Below are 24,473 nucleotides of genomic sequence, written 5' to 3'. Positions count from 1 at the left end.
GTGTGTTGAATTGGAAGGCGCGCCATCTATCTGAGATTGACCGTGGGCAGACTGTGATGACCCGGAGGCTCGGCGGGAGCATTTCGAAAACTGCATGACTTGTTGGGTGTTCGAGGAGTACTGTGATGAGTGTCTTCAACACGTGGTGAAACCACGTCCAGACGTCGGGAAGTTGGGCGGTCACAACTCATGACGGATGTCGGACGTCATATGCTGGGCAGACTGGTAAAACAGGACAGGCGGTGAACTGTGCCGGAGATCGGACTTAAGTGTGTTTGAACACACAGCGCACCGAACACTCATAACGTTGTGGCTCCGCGATCGACGAACCACGCATGTGCCAATGTTAACAGCACGACATCGGTAAGTAAGACTGAAATGAGCACGTGACCATCGACACTGGACCTTGGCGCAGTGACAGAGCGTTGCCTGATTTGATGAATCCCGATACCTCCATCATGCCGATGAGAGGGCGCGAATCCGTCTTATTCCAGGCAACAGCTCCTGACACGTGTACTGCCGGACGGAGACAAGCTGGCGGCGGCTCCATTGTGCCCTGGGGAACGTTTACGCTGCCAGCCATGGGTTCAGTGGAGCTCGTGCAAGGCACCATGACGGACAAGGTTTATCGTACACCAGTTACAGATCACGTACATCCCTTCATGTTACCCGATGGCAGTATCATTTTTCAACAAGATAATTCGCCATATCACAAAGCCAAGAGTGTGATGGAGTAGTTTGAGGAATACAGTGGCAAGTTCCAATAGATGTGTTGGCCCCCTAATTCACCAGATCTGATCCCGATGGAACACAAAAAGGACGTGGCCGAGTTTGACTTCAGAGCTCAACGCCCACCTCCCCTAATTTGCTTAAAGTAGATGACTTGTGTGCGCAGATGTGGTACCAATTGGCTCCAGCGATCTACCAAAGCCTCACTGCTTCCATGCCACGACGCGTCGCAACTGTTATCCGTGTCAAAAGTGGACATGTCGGTTGTCAGGTAGGTGGTCGTAATGTTCTGGCTGATCAGTGTAAAGACAGATGAGATGCTAGCCAAGCCTGCAGCCTGCGATGTTGCGTCTCACCACGAACGGCATCTGTGCATTGCCCTCGATGCGTTACAGGGTCATTCGTGTTCAGGACAGTGTTCTGCGTAGTTGGGACTGCAATATGTCTAAGCTCAGAGCACTGGCAAGTTGTTGGGTCTCGTATAGTGGTTGAATCCGTAAGCAAGGTAGCCGGAATGGCTGGTCTTTTGAGAGGCACCGTATCGAAGATGTATACCGCATACAGGTAAAGAGCAAGTACTTCACACACTAAGTGACAACGCGGATGGAAATGTATCTTCACTGAACGCGACGGACGGTCATTGAAGAGAATAACCACTAAAAAGAAGATTACGAAAGCTGCAAAAGTCAATGAAGAACTGAATGCCACCTGCACATCCTGTCAGCACCAAAACAACACGAAGGGTCTCTGTAAATAGGGAACTGCGGGGATAACTGGAATTCCAAAACCGCTCATTAGCAATGCAAATTTCCGTAACAGGATATCGTGGTGCCGAAGCTGTAATACCTGGACAAGGCAGCAATGCAAAAAAGTCATTTAGTCCGATTAGGCATGTTTCGCACAGTGTCCAACTACTGACCAAATTTACGTGCCAAGAATGAAACATTGCGGTGTTTCGGCAATTATTTAGGCACCCATTATCGTGGTACTCTGTGGTCCCCACGGTTACTCTACAAGGTCTCATAATCATGAAGAGTCTGCAGCTCTTGGTCTTGCGGTAAGGTTCTCGCTTCCCGCGCACGGAGTCCGGGTTCGATTCCCGGCGGGTCAGAGATTTTCTCTACCTCGTGTTGACTGGGTGTTGTGTGCTCTTCATCATCATTGACTCGCAAGACGCCGAAGTGCTGTTAACTAAAAAGGACTTGCAGTACGGTGGCTGAACTTCCCCACATGGGGCCTCGCGGCCAACAATGCCATACGATCATTTCTTTTCTACCACCAAGGAGTGGGTGACCATTTTGGCTTATCAAGTCCATGCCCTGGTCCAATATTTGTTTACCAGTGGTGATGTTGGGTTCCGATACGCCAAAGCCCTTGTTCACACAGCCTGCACCGACCTGGGATTTGTGTGCACCAGGATGAATTGTCGAATCTCCCCTGGGCACCACAGTCATCAGATCTCAATACTACTGGGCGTTACGTGTTTACTTTAGAGAGAAGTGTGGTTGGTATCTTCCTTCATCATCGTTACTTAAACCTGTTGCTGTTTTTCGGGATGAATGGTGGAAGATACCTTTGAAAACCATTCAGCTTCTGCATGTAACCATTCCGGGACGGCGGGAAGCTAGTTTGAATGGCAACAGTTTTTCTACACCGCAATGGACACTGTGTTTCGTGTTGTGTTTCTACATTTTTTACCATCCCGTGTCCAAACAGAGTATAAGACAACGTGTCTGAAACGCTGCTCCTTCTATCTACTTGGGGAGACTGAAGCAATCGGAGTGATTGTTTGTGTCTTGCAGCGCCCGACTAAAACGACTAGATGAGTGCTCGAATTACGGTGCTTAAAACGTCATCTTTAACCGCCAGCACGGTATCTTCTAACAGGTAGCAAGTTAGGGATTATCACATACAAATCTCCCACATCAGCGACAGCAGTCTTTCTGTTTTGTTTCGCGGGAGATAACGTTGATTCATCATGATATCTCTCTCGGTTAGGACGCTATCTCAGAGCAGCTCCATCGTTGCTGCCGTTTTCTTCTTTTATCGGATAGTTGTCTTTCGTTTTCTGGACGTCATACACGAAGGATGCATTATATACATATTTTGATACGTTCTGAATTTTAATTTTAATTTTACGTATGGATAAATAAATTATTAATAACATAAATACCGCCTTCCGCATTGTTTGTTTGTATTAAGCAAACCCTGTATATTTTATTGTTTACCGGAGCAAAGCAAATAATATTTGGTTACGTCGTCTCTGAGTGAAAAGAAATATTATAATATGAAAGATAAGACAAGAAGGTGCAAGCTGGTAAATTTTCTCTGACAGTATTTGCCCAGCGTTGGGAAGATACTTGGTGGCGTACTGTTCCTGAGTGGCAGTCTCTGCGCAGATGCACTGGGTTAAATTCAAAATATCTCCGAGGTGATTGGTCAGGTGAAGACATGCGACACTGTTGATGGTGACCCGCCCATCGGCTGTGGATGTTACGCTCGACGGAACCTCTTGTCCTGTTCGAGAGGAATAGGTAGGTTCGAGCTCTCACGGAGGTTTACCAACAGTCGTTGTTCCCGCAAACCATACGCAACTGGAGCAGGAAGAGGGGAAAGTAGCACTGGTACATAAAGCAGCCTCCGCCAAGGACCGTAAGATGGCCAGCAGATGTACACAGATGTGGGTGTGGGTGGGTAGCAGGCTATGTACCGGCATCAGGCCTCAACCTGTCCCACATCTCATCACCACACAGCACAAACATAACGCTGCATCATACACACACCGAATACACTGATCTACAATCTACAGAAACGCATACGACATAATTCTCTGTAGGGTGACAAAAGTGGCAATTGACTGTAATTAACGAAGAGTGTGAAGCAATCCACATGAGTACGAAAATCAAACGGCTAAATTTCGGCTACAGGATAGTACACACAAATTTAAAGGCTGTAAATTTAACTAAGTACGGGTACTTAGGGATTACAATTACGAATAATTTAAATTCAAATGCTCATACAGATAAGGTTGTGGGGGAAAGCAAATCGAAGACTGCGATTTTTGGGCAGAAAAGTTAGAAAATGCATCAGGTCTACTAAAGAGTTTGCGTACACTACGTTAGTCCGCCCTCTTCTGGACTATTGCTGTGCGGTGTGGGATGCGCGTCAGATAGGACTGACGGAGGAAATCGAAAAAGTTCAAAGAAGGTAGCTCGCGAATAGGGGGGGGGGGGGGGAGATAATCACGGATATGATACGCGAAATGGGGTGGCAGTCATTAAAACAAAGGCGTTTTTCGTTGTGGTAGGAACTTCTCATGAAACTCCAACCACCAACATCCTCTTCAGGGTGTGAAAATATTTTGTTCGTGCCCACCTATGCAGGGACAAATGGTCATCATGATAAAATAAGAGAAATCAGAGCTCGCACGGAAACATTTAAGTGTTCCTAATTCCCGTGCGCTGTTCGAGAGAGAAAAGGTAGAGAAAGAGCTTGAAGGTAGTTCGATGAACCGTCCGCCACAGAATTTAATTGCGAACTGCAGAGTAATCGCGTGTATTTAGATGTAGATGCATCCACAAGGTAAGGAGCCGTCGTCCGCGGAGAAAGAATATTTTGGAGTAATTCATCACTGAAGAATGAAGTATTTATCGCACAAAAGCATGTAATCAGAGTAATAGCTGGAGTCGACCCAAGATCATCCTGCAGACATTTATTTAAGGATCTAGGGATATTCACAGTAGCTTCTCAGTATATATACTCTCTTATTAAATTTGTTATTAACAACCAAACCCAATTCAAAAGTAATAGCAGTGTGCATAACTACAATACTAGGAGAAAGAATGATCTTCACTATTCGAGATTAAATCTAACTTTGGCACAGAAAGGGGTGATTATATTGCCACTAAAGTCTTTGATCACTTACCAAATACTATCAAAAGTCTGATAGATAACCAACAAGTATTTAAGAAGAAATTAAAAGAATTTCTGAATGACAACTCCTTATACTCCATAGAGCAATTTTTAGATATAAATTAAGAAAGAAAAAGAAAAAACCGAGCAAAAAATATTTAAAAAATAAAAAAAATAAAAAGTTGTTATATTAACTTAATTTTGTTGTTAAATTAACTTAATTATGTCATGTATTGGAAAATTTGACTCGTTCCACATCATTACGAAATATCGTATTCATGATCCATGGAACTAGTATTAATCTAATCTAATCTAATACCCTTTTTAACACGAGCCTAAGTCCACCTAGTGGGATATTCCAGCTAATAATGCTACACAACATTTACATCAGAATATGTAAAGTTTTATGCCCATGTACTAAAGGGATAGTAACTTTTAACAATTCATATGATGAGAGGTACAAAATTGTTTGTTCAGCATAAGATAAAGTACGTAGTTTTATATTTTTAGTGACGTGTCAGTGCTGTTGCAGGTGGATGTCTACCGCTTGTCCATAGCGTGGGCCAGGATCCTCCCAACTGGGGACATAAACAACATCAACCAGGAGGGCATCGATTACTACAACAACGTCATTGATGGACTGTTGGCAAATGACATCGTGCCCGTGGTAAGTACCAGGCTTCGTTATCTACAGTGTAGGAGTATTGCGGGCATCTGTCGCTTGCTTCCGGTACCGTTCTCAACTGTGACACGTTTGACATTCGGGATTTAACATGGTGTTTCCCCTCGAAAAATTCAGAATTCAGAGAGAAGAAAGGAAGACTAAAATTTAGCGTCGAGGTGACGATTAAAGACAGAACACAAGAGTGAACTCGGGAAGAATGTGGGAGGAAACCGGCGACTACCTGGAAAGAATTTTTCGGATTTAGTCTTCAGAGATTTACGGAAATCATGGGAAAACTAAATCTGGGTGTCTGGGCGGAGAACTGAACCACCGCCTTCTTGAATACGAGTGCAGAATATCACCACTGAGCCGCGTCGCTCTGTGAGAGTAGAAGAGTAAGCGTGCGATTGCGCACTAGTAACTAATTGCTTTCGCACTTTGCTTCTAAAGATAACAAATACCGGCTATCAAGTAAATATTCAAGACCAGCTTTCGTTCAAAGCGATGAAAATTTCTTACAAATGTCCTCTTCTAAGAATGGTTAGCAGATAATAATTCTATATTATTCTGAGTACGAAAATAATCGCCGTTAACAAGGGAATGGAGACTGTGGTGTTTACGTTGGGCAGAAACATCGCCTACTGCCACAGTGGAAGCTACCGTCTCTGCACTGCTGCTGACATTCACATTCAGTGTGAGTGAGTGTGTGTGTGTGTGTGTGTGTGTGTGTTCCAGATAACCATGTTCCACTGGGACCTCCCACAGAAGCTGCAGGACATCGGCGGATGGCCCAACCCCAGGCTGGCCGACTACTTCGTCGAGTACGCAAGAGTGCTCTACGAAAACTACGGAGACAGGGTGAGTAGATCGCCAGCGATACGCGGCGCCCGTCCTGTGCCGTGGCTATCGAGGCTGGAGAATTTGGAAGTAGCGCTGACCAAAAGGAGCATCAAAGAGAGATGTATTTCATGTAGTGCGTAATTTGGATGGCACAGTTACCAGTTTGTAGTTGCCCACGGTCGGCCACTCATGTGTGAGTGTTGGGACTACAAGGAACATTAGCCTGTAAGCAGTAGTTTGTTTATCCATCGATATGGATCTGCACAGTATAATGTGTGCCAACAACTTGATTTCACACAAATCTACCAATTCATTCAACAGGCCTATAATTACCCACAGGTCGCTGCACGCACTCACACTCACACTCACACACACACACACACACACACACACACACACACACACACACACACACACAATTTCTGGTGCCACCATGAAGAAGACGATTCTTCTCGTTTTTCCATTACGACGTTCCTGTTTCTTCCTTTACCTCTCTGAAAAATTGAAGAGCACACTTCTGTTCACAATAAACGAAGTATTGAAATCAGCAACATTAATAGAACTTAGTGGCACCCCTCACTTATACTGTGCATAAAAATTTGTAGTGCGGTGTATCATATTATGAAAGTACCCTGACGGAAAAATTGTGACCCCTAAAAAATGATTAATGTAGAGTAGTGAAATTTCGGAATACATCTGTCTAGGTAAAAAATTTAAGAGATTAACACTGCAAAATCTCCAGTAAACCCACTATACCCCAGAATTAATTTTTTTCATAGATTTTGATAACATTTGAGACCCACTATTGACATGGATTGTTAATCACATTATGGATGCTAATTAATGATGATGGCCTTAAACTTATAATTTTTTTATAGTAGGATATATCATACGATGGGCAGTAAGGGGTAGAATTCCTTACACATTTTTACCACAAGTAATATGTTGAATTTTTTGTATTATCATTTATTAGACGAATAAATGAAGAAAAAGTAAAATAATAATTTCCAAGTATTGTAATGTTCATTTTATTTATATTTCAAGGTTACATTATCTATTTATACATCAAGTATACACGGAAAATTCATATAATAGAATTAAAAAAATAACTGTGGCGCATTACATGAATAAAGTAAGACATTGTAATAATAAAGGACAAATCACAAATTTGATGAGTGTTCCATTACATATAGCTAAACACCACCATTTGAAACCATAGCGATTTGGCTTTTCTCTTATCAGCCGTTTCACAAAGTGGTGGCCATAATAAGGCTCCATGGCCTCATCCAAGCAAAAGTTTAACACTAGAGGTTTTGTGGTGTCTTGTAATTTATTATTTAGATTTGAAATTAATGGCCGAACCTTATAAACTTTATCTTCTTTTTCAATGGTGCCATTATCATTGACATGGAAGATGCTATGAATTTTGCCAAAGTATTTCTGGAGATAGAATCCGAAACAAGGATGCTGTTTGTGTCAGGTCTGATCTCCCAGTACATAGCTTTTGCATGATCTTACAATATCCAGATAACAGCAAAATAGAGATGTATTTGTAGATGTCATCATGACTTATTTGTATGTTGTGTCCCTTTTGATCAGCATATTTTACTGACTCTCTCGTCAGAATCTCAACCAAATCAGCTTCAAAAACTTTACGATAAAGACCTATTGGAGTAGAGTTTGATGTGCCGAGATGTTCAATTATATCAGGTGAAGGATCACAGGATGCATTACATCTTAAATGAATCGGTCCAACTGCGAGAACATGACCCATTACTGCCCACAGTATGATATTTCATACATAGAACCACAACGAAGCAGATAACGCACTGTTTTCCAATTTGTTCTTATATATTGCATTTAAGTATTCAAATTACTATCTGTAATAACATGAGCGAAATTATGAACCTGCACATCATAATTTTATACTTACTTACTTCCTGTTCATGACGAGAAGGAGCAGAGTCAATAGCACTAGAACAAATGCTTTCCACTAGGAAATAAACAATCCTGATCTCCGCTCCTACTTTCAGTTTCAACAATGGACTTTCATACTAACAATAAAACATAAAAGAAATATTTCAGTTGTTGACAAAGAGCTTCTGAAAACAAATATTTTGAGAAGAGCAAGCGTATGATAAATCATACCATGGAATATAGTGGATTAATGTAAGCGTGATATGTTGTTATTGTGGTCTTCAGTCGACAGACTGATTTGATGCAGCTCTCCATGCTACTCTATCCTGTGCAAGCTTCTTCATCTCCCAGTACCTACTGCAGCCTACATCCTTCTGAATCTGTTTAGTGTAATCATCTCTTGGTCTCCATCTACGATTTTTACCCTCCACGCTTCCCTCCAATACTAAATTGGTGATCCCTTGATGCCACAGAACATGTCCCACCAACGGATCCCTTCTTCTAGTCAAGGTGTGCCACGAACTCCTCTTCTCCCCAATCCTATTCAATACCTCCTCATTAGTTACATGATCTACCCACCTAATCTTCAGCATTCTTTTGTAGCACCACATTTCGAAAGCTTCTATTCTCTTCTTGTCCAAGCTAGTCATCGTCCATGTTTCACTTCCATACATGGCTACACTCCATACAAATACTTTCAGAAACGACTTCCTGACACTGAAATCTATATTCGATGTTAACAACTTTCTCTTCTTCAGAAACGCTTTCCTTGCCATTGCCAGTCTACATTTTATATCCTCTCTACTTCGACCATCGTCAGTTATTTTACTTCCTAAGTAGCAAAACTCTTTTACTACTTTAAGTGTCTCATTTCCTAATCTAATTCCCTCAGCATCACCCGATTTAATTTGACTACATTCTATTATCCTCGTTTTGCTTTTCTTGATGTTCATCTTATATCCTCCTTTCAAGACACTGTCCATTCCGTTCAACTGCTCTTCCAGGTCCTTTGCTGTCTCTGACAGAATTACAATGTCATCGGCGAACCTCAAAGTTTTTACTTCTTCTCCATGAATTTTAATACCTACTCCGAATTTTTCTTCTGTTTCCTTTACTGCTTGCTCAATATAAAGATTGAATAACATCGGGGAGAGGCTACAACCCTGTCTCACTCCCTTCCCAACCACTGCTTCCCTTTGATGCCTCTCTACTCTTATAACTGCCATCTGGTTTCTGTACAAATTGTAAATAGCCTTTCGCTCCCTGTATTTTACCCCTGCCACCTTCAGAATTTGAAAGAGAGTATTCCAGTCAACATTGTCAAAAGCTTTTTCCAAGTCTACAAATGCTAGAAACGTAGGTTTGCCTTTCCTTAATCTAGCTTCTAAGATAAGTCGTGTGGTCAGTATTGCTTCACCTGTTCCAACATTTCTACGGAATCCAAACTGGTCTTCCCCGAAGTCGGCTTCTACCAGTTTTTCCATTCGTCTGTAAAAAATTCGCGTTAGTATTTTGCAGCTGTGACTTATTAAACTGATTGTTCGGTAAATTTCACATTTTTCAGCACTTGCTTTCTTTGGGGTTGGAATTATTATATTCTTGAAGGCTGAGGGTATTTCACCTGTCTCATACATCTTGCTCACCAGAGATAAATTACAAATGTGATGTGCTTGTACATTAATAGCCGGTTTAACCTCTAGAATGATGAACGCAAGCTTGGAAACGTGCATCCATTGTCTTTTGAAGGCGTTGGATGACAGTTTGTGGCATACATCTTTATTTCTGTTGCATTAGGTTGGTCAATACAGAGACGGTTATTCTGGTTGTGGATGACGGTGGAGTGGTTGTCCAATGACGCCCCATATATCCACGACTGGAAACAGATCTTATGATAGAGCAGGCCATAGTAACATGACGATACTGTGCAGAGCATGTTGGGTTGTAACAGCGGTATGTGGGCTGGCGTTATCCTCTTGGAAAACAGCTCCTGGAATGCTGTTCATGAATGGCAGAAAAAAAAGTCGGATCACCAGACTGACGCACAAATTTGCAGTCAAGGTGCGTTGGAAATCACAAGATTGCTCCTGCTGTCATACGAAATCGCATCCCAGAGCAAAACTCCAGGTGTGGGTCCATTGTGTCCAGCACGCAGACAGGTTGCTTGCAGGAACTCATACCGGCCTCCACCGAACCAACACGCGGCCTTCACTGGCACCGAGGCAGAACCAGCTCTCACTAGAAAACACAACAGACCTCCACCCTGACCTCCAGTGAGCTCTCACTCGACACCACTGAAGTCGCAAGTGGTGGTGGTTCAGGGTCAGTGAAATGCACACCTCAGACCTTCTGCGTCAGACAAGTCCTTCCATGAACAGCAATTATGTACAGTGGCTGCAGTGCTGCCAAGACTTTCTGCAATATCGCAGAAGGAACGTCCAGTTTCTCGTAGTCCTATTACACGACCTCGTTCAAACTCATTCAGGATCTAATAATTGTGTTTTTGTTGCCTTAAAGACCAACAGTTCACCACGACAATAGCCTCATTACACGACCTCCTTTTAATAATGGCATCTCTGGCGTCTTAAAGGCGTTCTCGACTAACCAACTCATCACGTCCATTCTCAAATGTAACTAACGCTTACGACCGTTACAGTGTGTATTTAAAGCAAACATGATCTGCATCATCACGGTGGCGCTACTAGCGTCACACTGATGAGACTGACGCGAAATTTGAATAGATATCATTTTTCAGATTTAGAAAGTCGCCTGTCAACTTTCGTTTAGGTCGCACACCCTCTTGGTGCTGCACTTTATGGTCGGTGTGTATTGTAGGGTGGTTAAAGTGCTTAAGATTTTTACAAACCTTTACTTCGTGCTACACAACTAATGGTTGACTGTCTAATTCATTAAAACTTATCCGAACAGTCGGCTTAGAAACACAAGTTTGGTTATCCCTATAATCTATGTAAGCAGTTATAGTACAGTATGAACTTTTACTGTACAGCGAAGTGTGCGCTGATCCGAAACTTCCTGGTAGACGGAAACTGTTTGCCGGACCGGGTCTTGAACACCGAACCTTTTGCTTCTCGGGGGCAAATGCTCTGCTGACTACTAGGGCATTTGTTTTTTTTGTTTTATTACTCTTAAATTTTTTATGAATAGAAAACTTTACAAAGATAAAATCCACAATTTCGGGACAGAAAAAAAAGAAAATGAAAAATCGGAAGAGCGCAATGAGAGAAGGTTCCAGAACAAACGGAAAAAAAGAACAAAAAACAAACAAACAAAGCTAACCAGTACATTGACGGTTAAAGGTAAGATGAAATATACGAGGGTTGGAACTTTCATAGTTTTAACTATCTATTTACAGCTCGTACGAAATAGATACGTGTTTCAAAGTTTTACTGACCTTCAAACTAGTCACCAGCATTGTGTATAACCCATTACCAGCGATGTTGAAGTCGTAGGATACTCTCAGCAGTGCCAGTTGTGTTGACAGTTCGAGCGACGCTGTCTATTGCCCGACGAATTTGTAGCAGTTCTGAAGCGAATGTCGTGAAGTTTCCTTCAGTTTAGAAATCGAGTTGAACTCACAAGGGCTTAAGTCAGCGTCGTGCAGTAGGTGGTATAGGACTTAGCAGCCCCGTCAGTCAAACAAATCAGTAAGAGCTTGCACTGTACATGCTTGAGCATTGTCCTGCAAAATGATGGTCAGGTCCTGCAGAAAGTGTCACCACTCCTGTCTCTAACCTGATCGTTGGTTGTACTCTAAAATTGAACAGCATAGAGACAGAAATGAAGACACTTTCTGCAGGACCAGATCATCATTTTGCAGGACAATACTCAAGCAAGTACAGTGCAAGATGTTACTTGTTTGTTTGACTGATGGGGCTGCTAAGTGCTATACCACCTACTGCACTCTCCTGACTTAAGTCCTCGTGAGTTCAACTCGATTTCTAAACTGAAGGAAAAACTTCACGGCATTCACTTCAGAACTGCTACAAATCCGTCGGGCAATAGACCGCGCCGCTCTAACTGTCAACACAACTGGCACTACTAAGAGTATTCTACTACTTCCACATCGCTGGTAATGGGTTATACACAATGCTGGTGACTAGTTTGAAGGGCAGCAAACCTTTGAAACACATATCTATTTTGTACGAGCTGTAAATAAATAGCTGAAAGTATTAAAGTTACAACCCTTGTATTTGCAAATACAGCACAACAACGTGGAAGCTAATGGGCATTCACCGTTTATTGTTGAAAACCACGGGAATCTGGATCGTTCGCACACGCGATTACGTAGTGGATCTGGTGTACGAGTAGCCAAACGATCGAATTACTCTTCGCCCGATGGAAAATAGGGAAGTCCAGACAGACAACCGAGAAAGCACTTTCAGCTCACCGGGTAAGAGAAGCCAGTTGTCTGCGAATCCGGTGCGTGTTCTCGTGCACAAGAGACGAGTGTGTGACATAACGTATCAGGTAGATGACAAGCGTCGCAAAGATCAGTCGGACAACGACCAATGCGATGAAGGCGTTCCTTGGTCAGGATCAAACTGTGAACGACCCTACACCACGATGAGGCTACATCCATCTAGAGGATAGGCTGGCTAACGTGAAACCACACTGCTTTCCAGTACACCAATGGCGAGCCCATTTCAAGTCGCTAGAGTGTTGATTGTATTCCTCAACGAGAAAGCAAAGATCTAGCGGTAAGGCGTGTCACTAATAAAATGTCTGCTCTCAGAAAACTTATTATAGTATAAAATTCACGTATGTACCGCAATTAGAATTGATCCGGTCGACATCGACAAGGAGAGTCAGACTGGCCGGTCGAAGACACGTAAATAAAAGAGATGTAATGGAATTATTAGTTCATGTTAAAACGTTGTGTCGTATAAAGAGTACTGAAGCCTTCACTTTGGTATTGGTAATTTCCAATGCAGAATTGGTATGCCAAACAGGCAAAATCGCCGTGAATACTGAGGGAATCAACCCACCTACGCACCAGCTTGAATATACCCGTTTCGTAAGACACTGTCTTCTACGGTGTGAAAACAAATGGCTCTCAGTACTATGGGACTTAATATCTGAGGTCATCAGTCCCCTAGAACTACTTAAACATAACTAACCTAAGGACATCACACACATCCATGCCCGAGGTAGGATTCGAACCTGCGACCGTAGCAGTCGCGCGGTTCCAGACTGTAGTGCCTAGAATAGCTCGGCCACCCCGGCCGGCTCTACGGTGTGAAATAGTTCGTAATTGCTTACTGCACATCCTCGTCTGACAGAACTAGACGACACGTCAAGACATTTCTTAAGGGACTGCAGGGCGAGATCAGGATTATCGGCCGGATACGCTGCCGTCTCCCACTTAATTCGACGCAGCTTCTACGATACAGCGATGGCGTTATTATGAAGCAGCAGCACCCCTCGTCGAAGTTTTCCCAGACTGGTTTTCAATAGACATGCTGCTCCATACACATTCTCCACTTTGTAAAGGATGTCTATCAGTGCTTGTCCTTTGTCAGTCAAGAAAGTGATGACAGCATGTTGGCCCTATTTGGATGTATTTGGTAATAACGTTGCCATAGTTGACGTTTCCCCATTTACCTCTTACGTTATTTGATTTGCAAACAGCTGAGCAGAACTGAACATACCCAGACATTTCGCTCTTTACTTATTCCGATCAACACTAAACTGACACACAGTATTTTTAGCGCAACTCAGTCTGGCTTTCAATAATCTCTACAAAAGAATGGTCCTGACTAACAATAACCTATATCTTTCATGAATCACTTACCTCACAAAAATCTTCGTTACTCGAACTACTGCAATACAGCGAGCGACACTGCTGCCAGCTAAATAAAAGATTCTAACTACTGAAGTCACTAACTACTGATAGGCATAGTTAGATTATTTTGATAGAGAACAAACAATGTATTTACCTTAATAGTGTTCAAAAGTCACAATATATATATATATATATATATATATATATATATATATATATATATATATATATATATATTAGTTTATGACGTCCAGTCTTACAAATTTACTCTTACTGGCGGACACACGTCCAGATCATCCGCTCTCAAAACTCTGCCATCTCTCTCCCCACATCCACCACTGCTGGCGGCTCACCTCCAACTGCGCAACGCTACGCGCTGTTCACATCCAACAGCCCAACACTAGAATATTCCAATAATGCAAACCAGCCACAGACTGCACACAGCACAGCCAGTGATTTTTATACAGAGCGCTACGTAGCGTTACCAATACAAAAAACCTAAACAGCCTACTTATACGCTGCAGCAACGTCCAATGACAGAAACTTTTCGATCGTCCCTTATGCGTCACCACATGTTTGCAGAGAGCTGAGAAACAAACAGGAAACGCCTTGAATTCATTGGTAGATCCTCCGAAGGAAGAACGTGAATTATAAAGTAGCAGTGATTAAGAGTGCCCAGAGTACGCGAAGGAACTTGCCCCCTTCTTGCAGCGGTGTACTGTAGGTCTCTAGAAGAGCATAGCGTTCCAAAGGATTGGAAAAGGGCACAGGTCATCCCCGTTTTCAAGAAGGGACGTCGAACAGATGTGCAGAACTATAGACCTATATCTCTAACGTCGATCAGTTGTAGAATTTTGGAACACGTATTATGTTCGAGTATAATGACTTTTCTCGAGACTAGAAATCTACTCTGTAGGAATCAGCATGGGTTTCGAAAAAGACGGTCGTGTGAAATCCAGCTCGCGCTATTCGTTCACGAGACTCAGAGGGCCATAGACACGGGTTCACAGGTAGATGCCATGTTTCTTGACTTCCGCAAGGCGTTCGATACAGTTCCCCACAGTCGTTTAATGAACAAAGTAAGAGCATATGGACTATCAGATCAATTGTGTGATTGGATTGAAGTGTTTCTAGATAACACAACGCAGCATATAATTCTAAATGGAGAGAAGTCTTCCGAAGTAAGAGTGATTTCAGGTGTGCCGCAGGGGAGTGTCATGGGACCGTTGCTATTCACAATATACGTAAATGACCTTGTGGAAGACATCGGAAGTTCACTGAGGCTTTTTGCAGATGATGCTGTGGTGTATCGAGAGGTAGTAACAATGGAAAATTGTACTGAAATGCAGGAGGATCTGCAACGAATTGACGCATGGTGCAGGGAATGGCAATTGAATCTCAATGTAGACAAACGTAATGTGCTGCGAATACATAGAAAGATAGATCCTTTATTATTTAGCCACAAAATAGCAGGTCAGCAACTGGAAGCAGTTAATTCCATAAATTATCTGGGAGTACGCATTAGGAGTGATTTAAAATGGAATGATCATATAAAGTTGATCGTCGGTAAAGCAGATGCTAGACTGAGATTCATTGGAAGAATCCTAAGGAAATGCAATTCGAAAACAAAGGACGGAGGTTACAGTACGCTTGTTCGCCCACTGCTTGAATACAGCTCAGCAGTGTGGGATCCGTACCAGATAGGGTTGATAGAAGAGATAGAAAAGATCCAACGGAGAGCAGCGCGCTTCGTTATAGGATCATTTAGTAATCGCGAAAGCGTTACGGAGATGATAGATAAACTCCAGTGGAAGACTCTGCAGGAGAGACGCTCAGTAGCTCTGTACGGGCTTTTGTTGAAGTTTCTAGAACATACCTGCACGGAAGAGTCAAGCAGTATATTGCTCCCTGCTTGGTATATCTCGCTAAGAGACAATGAGGATAAAATCAGAGAGATTAGAGCCCACACAGAACCATACCGACAATCCTTCTTTCCACGAACAACACGAGACTGGAATAGAAGGGAGAACCGATAGAGGTACTCAGGGTACCCTCCGCCACGAACCGTCAGGTGGCTTGCGGAGTATGGATGTAGATGTAGATCTCTGGATCTCACGCGTCACGCCGTGCTGCTGGTTGCAGGTAAAGTGGTGGCAGACGTTCAACGAGCCGGCCAGTTTCGTCGCCGGCTACTCGGGCAGCACCGCCGTAGCGCCGGCCATCAACTCCTCGGGCGTGGGCGACTACATGGCCGCCTACACGGTGCTCAAGGCGCACGCCGCAGCCTACCGCCTCTACGACGAGCAGTACCGCGCCACCCAGCAAGGTAGGCAACCCTTTCCCCTCACTTCACGTCCAAGTGTGCTCTTCCCGGAGCGGCAACAGTGTCACTCCGCGACTGAGGGCGAAGTGAAAACGGGCTTAGGGTGCGTCACGGCCGACTAGAATCGCTGGTCTGAGCGCACACTGGTGACGTTAGCAAAGTAGCTTCATCAGCCGTGAGTAGAGCTACGGCTTGACGACGCCCGCTGGCGGTTCGTGGGCAGAGCTGTGCACAACTTCGCACGCTTGCCTCTCATGTTGCTCTAAACAGTGGTTCCCAACAGGTGGTCCGCGGTACCCCAGGGGTCCGCGAGCTATGCCAGAGGGGTCCGCAAGATGCTATTAGAATATAAAATATGTTAAATATATGTCGTATGATGGGCGCTAGAGCCAACTGACACTAGCACACCTTGCATGAAATTAGCGTTTTCTTATTTTTCACACATGTCTACTCAATGCAATCTCAAGTGCAGAACACTTGACAGACCAATACACTCAGTTTTAATTTTTTCCTGTCATTTTCAGTTCATACTCAATTTTTATTTTTTTAAGGCGTTTGTTACACTAGACAGCCAGATTTGAAGACAAAGATTTTAAGTAATAATCAAAAATTTAACAATAACAATGGTGGCTAAATTGAAAAGGTTTTATGCTCAATATTTTTTCAATAATGAACATGTCAATATTTTTTCCAAGTACCAAAAATAGAAAACGTATAAAAAGACTTTTAATTTGCCTTTTTTTAGGTACTTGATGCTGTGATATGACAAGGTAGCAATCATGCTCGGTACGGGGGTCCTCGAGAAAATTTTGTTGGGAACCCCTGCTCTAAACAAAGTATAAATGACATAACTGTTTGTTTAGTATTATTTACTCTCAGAACAAAAGCACAGCGGTTTCATTAACTGCTTTAACTGTGAAGTAACTGAAATCTGTGTCCTCAATGAATCAAATCATGGTACTGTTTCATTTGTAATTACAAAAAAAAAAAAAAACCCTACTTCATACACACACACACACACACACACACACACACACACACACACACACACACACACACACACACACACACACACGCACGCACGCACACACACACACGCACACACACGCACACCAACTTGAAACTGAAATTTTGTTTCTAGGATTCTCCGAAATTTTCATAAATGGGAAGTGGGATGGAATGACTGAAAAATATAGCATTTACGTATGTATTTACACAAAACTGCAGTAAAATATGCAGAAAATATAGCATTTAGATATTTATTTACAAAATATTCTGTGTTGCCCTCAGTATTTTTAACTGGCTGCCGCTTAAGTTTGCTGGCGACAATGTCACTGATATTCTTAGTCAAATTATTTGTCACTACCTTGCATGATTGGGAATTGATGTTTTGCAATAGGTCGTCCAAAGTTCTCTGTCATTTACAGGTATCACCCTCAACAATATCACAGGTCTCCATCTTTAGACTACACATTTTAAACAAAAAAAAAACGATGATTTAAATCACCAATGATAGTACTTGAACACGCATTCAACATACAGTATGTTTCAACATTAACCAAGCAGTAGTGATCACCAGAATAACATTGTCAATGGGAACTGTTAACCTTCCAGGGTCCATTCTGCAACGAAGTCATTTGGGATAGATAATTCAACCTCCTTATCAGATTGCACACAAGAGATGCAAATCTCTCAATTTTTAAGAAAAAGTGCCTTCTTTGCAGCAAAATCATATGTCTCCCATCAGTAAATGCAGAAAACTTTCTGGTACCTTTGATATTTTGAAATTCTCCCTTAACACCACGGAATATTTGTCAACAGTTGCACAGTTATCAATTGTGTCGAAACAAGTAAGGAGAGTCATCAATTGTATTATTTTATTCAAAGAATAAAGCAGAGCCATATCTTCGAATTTTAATTTTTTTCTCACGCTGAGGTATTAGGATATAACTTAGATAGTAATTTGCCCTACTAAGCTGACAATAACAAGTAAATCTATCTTCCAGATTGTCATTCAGAAACTTGCCTATAAATATTTAATCTGTTTTGTAATGTACAGATACATATGGAATCAAGGTTAAAACGCATGAAGGGTATTCATAAATGACTGAGGGCTTAAAGATTTTTTCAACCGTTTTTAAGAATGATTGTAAGAAGCTATTTATCCTAATAGGTTGCCTGTACTGATTGTTGAATCTTTCGCCTTCATATGCACCTTCAACTTACACTGTGTGCCTCTAGTTTCAAATTATTTGTGTGAGTGATGTTCTGACCATGAAAAGTCTGTTAAGAACTTAAAACAGCTACTTCCTTTTATCAAAAACTTTCAGTGCTAGGTTAAGATTTTGTTTCTGAATGTTACAAGGGAACAGGATCTTAAATTATAGCAAATGATTATATTTTGCTAGTGAGCCACTTTGCTTACTTGGTCCAGCTCAACGTGCGTCTGTCGACGTTTTTAATTAAAAACTCGATTTGTGCCCTGAAAAATTCTCTTCCAACATATTCACTACGTGCTGAATCACAAGATTCTTTTTTAGTGTAATCACGCCATTCAAATTAGGCATAACTGTTACAGGTCGAGTAATGCTGGGTATTTCACCTCTCTTATCAATAAAACGCAGCAGTATGTTTTGTTCATTCTAAACACAGCACCACTGTTTCTTGATTAAATAGACAGCACTCGAAAAGTACACATGTTGAGAGAAAACAGAACATCTTGAATGACTAGAGATAGGAGGGTCATATCCACAGGAGAGGTAGGTTGGTACGTTCTGTAGAAATAACTAGCATTTCAGTCACCTCAGCTCAGCATGTGTCCTGTTGCCTAGAGGGCACAGAATCTGCCATGTGCCCTGATAACTTGTTCTGTGCGTGATGGAAGCGACGCGTATAAGGCGCGAATGGCGTCCTGCGGTATACACATCCACGCTGCATTTGCCTGGTTCCAAAGTTCATCGGCGGTGGTTGGAACTGGGTCACAATATTGCACACGTCACTTCACCATATCCCACAAATTTTCCATGTGTGACAAGTCTGGTGATCTGGAGGGCCAGGGCAAAGGGCTGATATCCTCTGAGATCAAAAAGTCACGTGTTTGCGCAGCAACATGTGGTCGTGCATTGCGCTGCTCAAAAAGGGCGTCTGGAGTGTTGTGCAGAAAGGGCTTGGCTACCGGTCGCAGGATGTTACTCGCGTAGTTCAACACTGGTCACACTGTAATTTGTGGTTGTACCCAGTAGCACCCCATACCATAAGGCCTTGAGTTGGCGCTCTACGCCTTGTGCGAATGCAGCCACTGTGATGCCGATACCCCTGTTTGAAAATGGTGGCCGCATTTTTGCTCGATGCAAACAAAAAGAACCTGGATTCGTCCAGAAACACTATATATTATTACCATTATCGTCCTGATTGACGTCGTTCCATACACCATTCCTGTCTAGAAGTTTCTGAACATTCGCCAAAGGTAGGTGGACAAGTGGAAGACGCGCACGTAACCCCTTGCCATAATAAACAGCGATGGACTGTCACCACTCATAGTGTATGAGTGCCTAGGGAGGCACGAATGGGCCATGTGTCAGATGAGGCAGACGTGGACACTCTCCACTTTGGATGTTGTGTTGTGTAGATGTTCAGATTTCCAGCTTAGCCCGTTCTTAGGCTGTTTAATCGGTTTTCTTCTTAATGAATATATTTCTCTTGAAGTTCCAGGTTTGAGATACACGAGAATCAGACGTTTAGAAGTACTTTCGTTTATTAGCATCACTGCTTTATGCACGGGAACATCGGGGCCACGCGTACCGACTATATAAAGGAAGTGGACATTCAGACAACGGTTATTACTAAAATCCATTCCTCAGTTTCGAGGAATAATTATCGTGAATCAATGCGCTTCAAGCGAGTTTCGCACTTTATAGCCATTTTTGTGTTACTGAACTTACGAATTCTGGATTCACATGCCTTTGTGCGGCTGGTGGGTAACATACAACCACTTTGCATGAGGTATAAACCATGTGTTACTTGTTCATATTATATCCAGGATTTTAATTGATTTTCTTGTTGTTAGTACACCGATGCTTAGTCTCACGCCACTCCGACAATCCCTGACATCCACAGTACGAACAGTGAAATAACAGCCTCTTCCGTCGTAGTTACTTAATCGTACACAATAGTAACAGATGATGAAATTCCTGGTTTTCTCGGAGGCAACAGTTTTTGTAAACTTGGAACTCTGTTCTCGGTGATGTGGTACGCCATCCCTGTCTACGTGCTGCAGCACTGCATGCCCCTGTGTTATAATAGTGTGGTTATCCTCAATGAGTCTATGACTAGGTGTCCTAATTCAGGATGTTTTCGTACGTTCCTCGTTCCAGCAACACAGTGACGCCCGCAATATTAGCGGTGGTTACTCACGGAAAACATTGCCTTAATAACAGTCCTAACCCCTACCATATGCAAGTGTTTCTACGATACATTACTAGTGGAAACTAGTCATGTTTTAATTAACATGTCTATTGTAACGAGACAATTTAAATGTGAACAAGTCCCATCTATTGGTTCATAATGATTGTTCAGATTCAGTTCGATATTCCCCAGTCGTATCACCATTGCAGTTTGACTATTTGTTTATTACATAACATGTAAAATATGTTTCCTTTTGTGATACTAAACTGATATATGTAACTGATGTTCATTCAGATAATTTATAGTCATTATGGGAAGCTACACTCCTGGAAATTGAAATAAGAACACCGTGAATTCATTGTCCCAGGAAGGGGAAATTTTATTGACACATTCCTGGGGTCAGATACATCACATGATCACACTGACAGAACCATAGGCACATAGACACAGGCAACAGAGCATGCACAATGTCGGCACTAGTACAGTGTATATCCACCTTTCGCAGCAATCCAGGCTGCTATTCTCCCATGGAGACGATCGTAGAGATGCTGGATGTAGTCCTGTGGAACGGCTTGCCATGCCATTTCAACCTGGCGCCTCAGTTGGACCAGCGTTCGTGCTGGACTTGCAGACCGCGTAAGACGACGCTTCATCCAGTCCCAAACATGCTCAATGGGGGACAGATCCGGAGATCTTGCTGCTAGGGTAGTTGACTTACACCTTCTAGAGCACGTTGGGTGGCACGGGATACATGCGGACGTGCATTGTCCTGTTGGAACAGCAAGTTCCCTTGCCGGTCTAGGAATGGTAGAACGATGGGTTCGATGACGGTTTGGATGTACCGTGCACTATTCAGTGTCCCCTCTACGATAACCAGAGGTGTACGGCCAGTGTAGGAGATCGCTCCCCACACCATGATGCCGGGTGTTGGCCCTGTGTGCCTCGGTCGTATGCAGTCCTGATTGTGGCGCTCACCTGCACGGCGCCAAACACGCATACGACCATCATTGGCACTAAGGCAGAAGCGACTCTCATCGCTGAAGACGACACGTCTCCATTCGTCCCTCCATTCACGCCTGTCGCGACACCACTGGAGGCGGGCTGCACGATGTTGGGGCGTGAGCGGAAGACGGCCTAACGGTGTGCGGGAGCGTAGCCCAGCTCCATGGAGACGGTTGCGAATGATCCTCGCCGATACCCCAGGAGCAACAGGGTCCCTAATTTGCTGGGAAGTGGCGGTGCGGTCCCCTACGGCACTGCGTAGGATCCTACGGTCTTGGCGTGCATCCGTGCGTCGCTGCGGTCCGGTCCCAGGTCGACCGGCACGTGCACCTTCCACCGACCACTGGCGACAACATCAATGTACTGTGGAGACCTCACGCCCCACGTGTTGAGCAATTCGGCGGTACGTCCACCCTGCCTCCCGCATGCCCACTATACGCCCTCGCTCAAAGTCCGTCAACTGCACATACGGTTCACGTCCACGCTGTCGCGGCATGCTACCAGTGTTAAATACTGCGATGGAGCTCCGTATGCCACGGCAAACTGGCTGACACTGACGGCGGCGGTGCACAAATGCTGCGCAGCTAGCGCCATTCGACGGCCAACACCGCGGTTCCTGGTGTGTCCGCTGTGCCGTGCGTGTAATCATTGCTTGTACAGCCCTCTCGCAGTGTCCGGAGCAAGTATGGTGGGTCTGACACACCGGTGTCAATGTGTTCTTTTTTCCATTTCCAGGAGTGTAGTTTTGTTTCTGAGTTTACTGTGAGGACTTTTCCTGCCATACTGTTATTTTTCTCAGTTTCTCGTTGCTATGTTTCAGTTCGGTTTTATCAGTAGAGATGTATTCGTTGATAACTTCAACAGCTGACTGATAAACGCTGTTTTACGTGTTTCAGGGAAGGTGGGCATCACTATCAACGTAATGTGGTATGAGCCCGCCACGGACGCTCAAGCCGACATCGACGCAGCTGAACGCAAGAATCAGTTTTACGTAAGTGTGGATTCCTACATTATCCATCTTTCACTGCCATAATGTGCTCTTCTCTTACGACGGTCTTAACACACATTGGACTGTAGCTAGCCACAAACATTCATTGCTTCTACTGAATCTGCATAATTTTTTGCTTTTAGCAACACTCTGTATGATTTCTCATTTATCAAAAATCGTCGTACACCAATTACTCCATTTGAACACATAATAACTGAAAAGTCAATCCATCATATAGAAATAAACATACAATCTTACATAAAGGTGAGATCAAAATTGCTTGGTTTCCGAGACATATTTTTGACGTCAGCAAACGACAGATGTTAATTTTGTACCAACCCCAACGAATTACCATCAGACCGTTAAAGACAGTGTACTGGAATGCATGACGAACGGCTGTAGGTGACTGTCCTCTAAACAACTGCTGCGCCAGACCTATCGCAGCAGGACAAGTCGTATCACCCTGCTACTGGTCTTCCCTGAGCTGTTGTATACTGACGTGAAAAAAAGTCATGGAATAGCAATATGCTGATATACAGATGGCGGTAGAAGAGCGTGCACGGGGCATATATAGAGGCAGCACATTGGCGGAGATGTTATTCGTGCTCAGGAGACTCATATGAAAAGGTTCCCGAAGAGATTAAGGCTGCACGACGGGTATTAACAGACTTTGAACGCGCAGTACCACTTGGAGGTAGACGCATTGCACATTCTATACCGGAACTTGCCGGGGAATTCAATATTCCAAAATCCACACCATCGGGCATTACCTCTCACCACAGACAACACAGTGGCCGACATCCTTCACTTAAAGATCGAGAGCAGCGGCGTATGCGTAGAATGCTAACAGACAAGCAACACTGCGCGAAATAACTGCGTAAATCAATGTGGGGCATACGACAAATGTAGCCGTTAGAACAGTGAAATTTGGTGTTAGTGGGCTATGGCAGCAGCCGACCATCGCGAGTGCCTTTCCTAACAGCACGACATCGCCGAAAGCGCTTCTTCTGGGTTCGTGACCACATCGGTTGGACCGTAGGCAACTGGAAAACCGTGGCCTGATCAGATGAGTCCCGATTTCAGGTGGTAAGAGCTGATGGTAGGGTACGAGTATCGCGCAGATCCCACGATGGCAAGGACCCAGGCTGTCAACAAGGCACTGTGCAAGCAGGAGGCGCCACCAGAATGGTGCAGCCTGTGTTCACGTGGAATGGACCGGGTTCTCTGGTGAAACTGAACCAATCACTGACTGGAAATGGTTATGTTCGGCTACTTGGGAACCATCAGCAGCCATTCATGGACTTGATATTCCCAAACAATGATATCATGTCATAGGGGCACAATTGTTCGTCATTCGTTGGAAGAACAAAATCAAATGGTCCAAATGGCCCTGAGCACTGTGGGTCTTAGAACATCACACACATCCATGATCGAGGCAGGATTAGAACCTGCAACCGTAGCAGCAGTTCCTCACTGAAGCGCCTAGAACCTCTCGGCGACAGCGGCCGACTGTTTGAAGAACATTCTGGCCAGATCGTCTGACATGAACCCTATCGAACATTTATGGGTCAAAGTCGCGGGGTCAGTTCGTGCACAAAACCCTGCCCCGGCAGCAGTATCACAATTATGCTCAGCTATAGCGGCAGCATGGCTCTACAGGGGACTTCCAACGACTTGTTGAGTCCACGACACGTCGACTTGCTAAACTATGATGGGGAGAAGAAGGGCAGACCCAAAATTAGGAGGTGTGACAGACCTTTGTCAACTCAGTTATAAAACCGTGCTTGTGACTTGAGCTGGTGATTCGATCTGTTACGTGTCACCAGAGCTCACTGTGGGTGGTGTGTATCGCTTAAGAGCCTCGCGAATGAGTTTTAGGAAACACTCTCCTGTC

General features: G+C 43.6%; 1 protein-coding gene across 1 annotated transcript in view; it reads left to right on the top strand.

Annotated features, from left to right (window-relative positions):
• LOC126281791 (myrosinase 1-like) overlaps positions 1-24,473 on the top strand; it is a 121,538-nt gene that overhangs the window by 37,604 nt on the left and 59,461 nt on the right. Inside the window, exons 3-6 of the mRNA XM_049981004.1 lie at positions 5,174-5,308; positions 6,041-6,163; positions 16,005-16,188; positions 22,488-22,582. Of these exons, the coding sequence (XP_049836961.1) occupies positions 5,174-5,308; positions 6,041-6,163; positions 16,005-16,188; positions 22,488-22,582 (537 nt within the window). The remainder of the gene's footprint in view (positions 1-5,173; positions 5,309-6,040; positions 6,164-16,004; positions 16,189-22,487; positions 22,583-24,473) is intronic.

This window comes from Schistocerca gregaria, chromosome 7 (assembly GCF_023897955.1).
Source record: "Schistocerca gregaria isolate iqSchGreg1 chromosome 7, iqSchGreg1.2, whole genome shotgun sequence".
NCBI lineage: Eukaryota > Metazoa > Arthropoda > Insecta > Orthoptera > Acrididae > Schistocerca > Schistocerca gregaria.
Note: the sequence above shows the minus strand (reverse complement) of the source record. Positions and strands in the feature narration are given on the sequence as shown.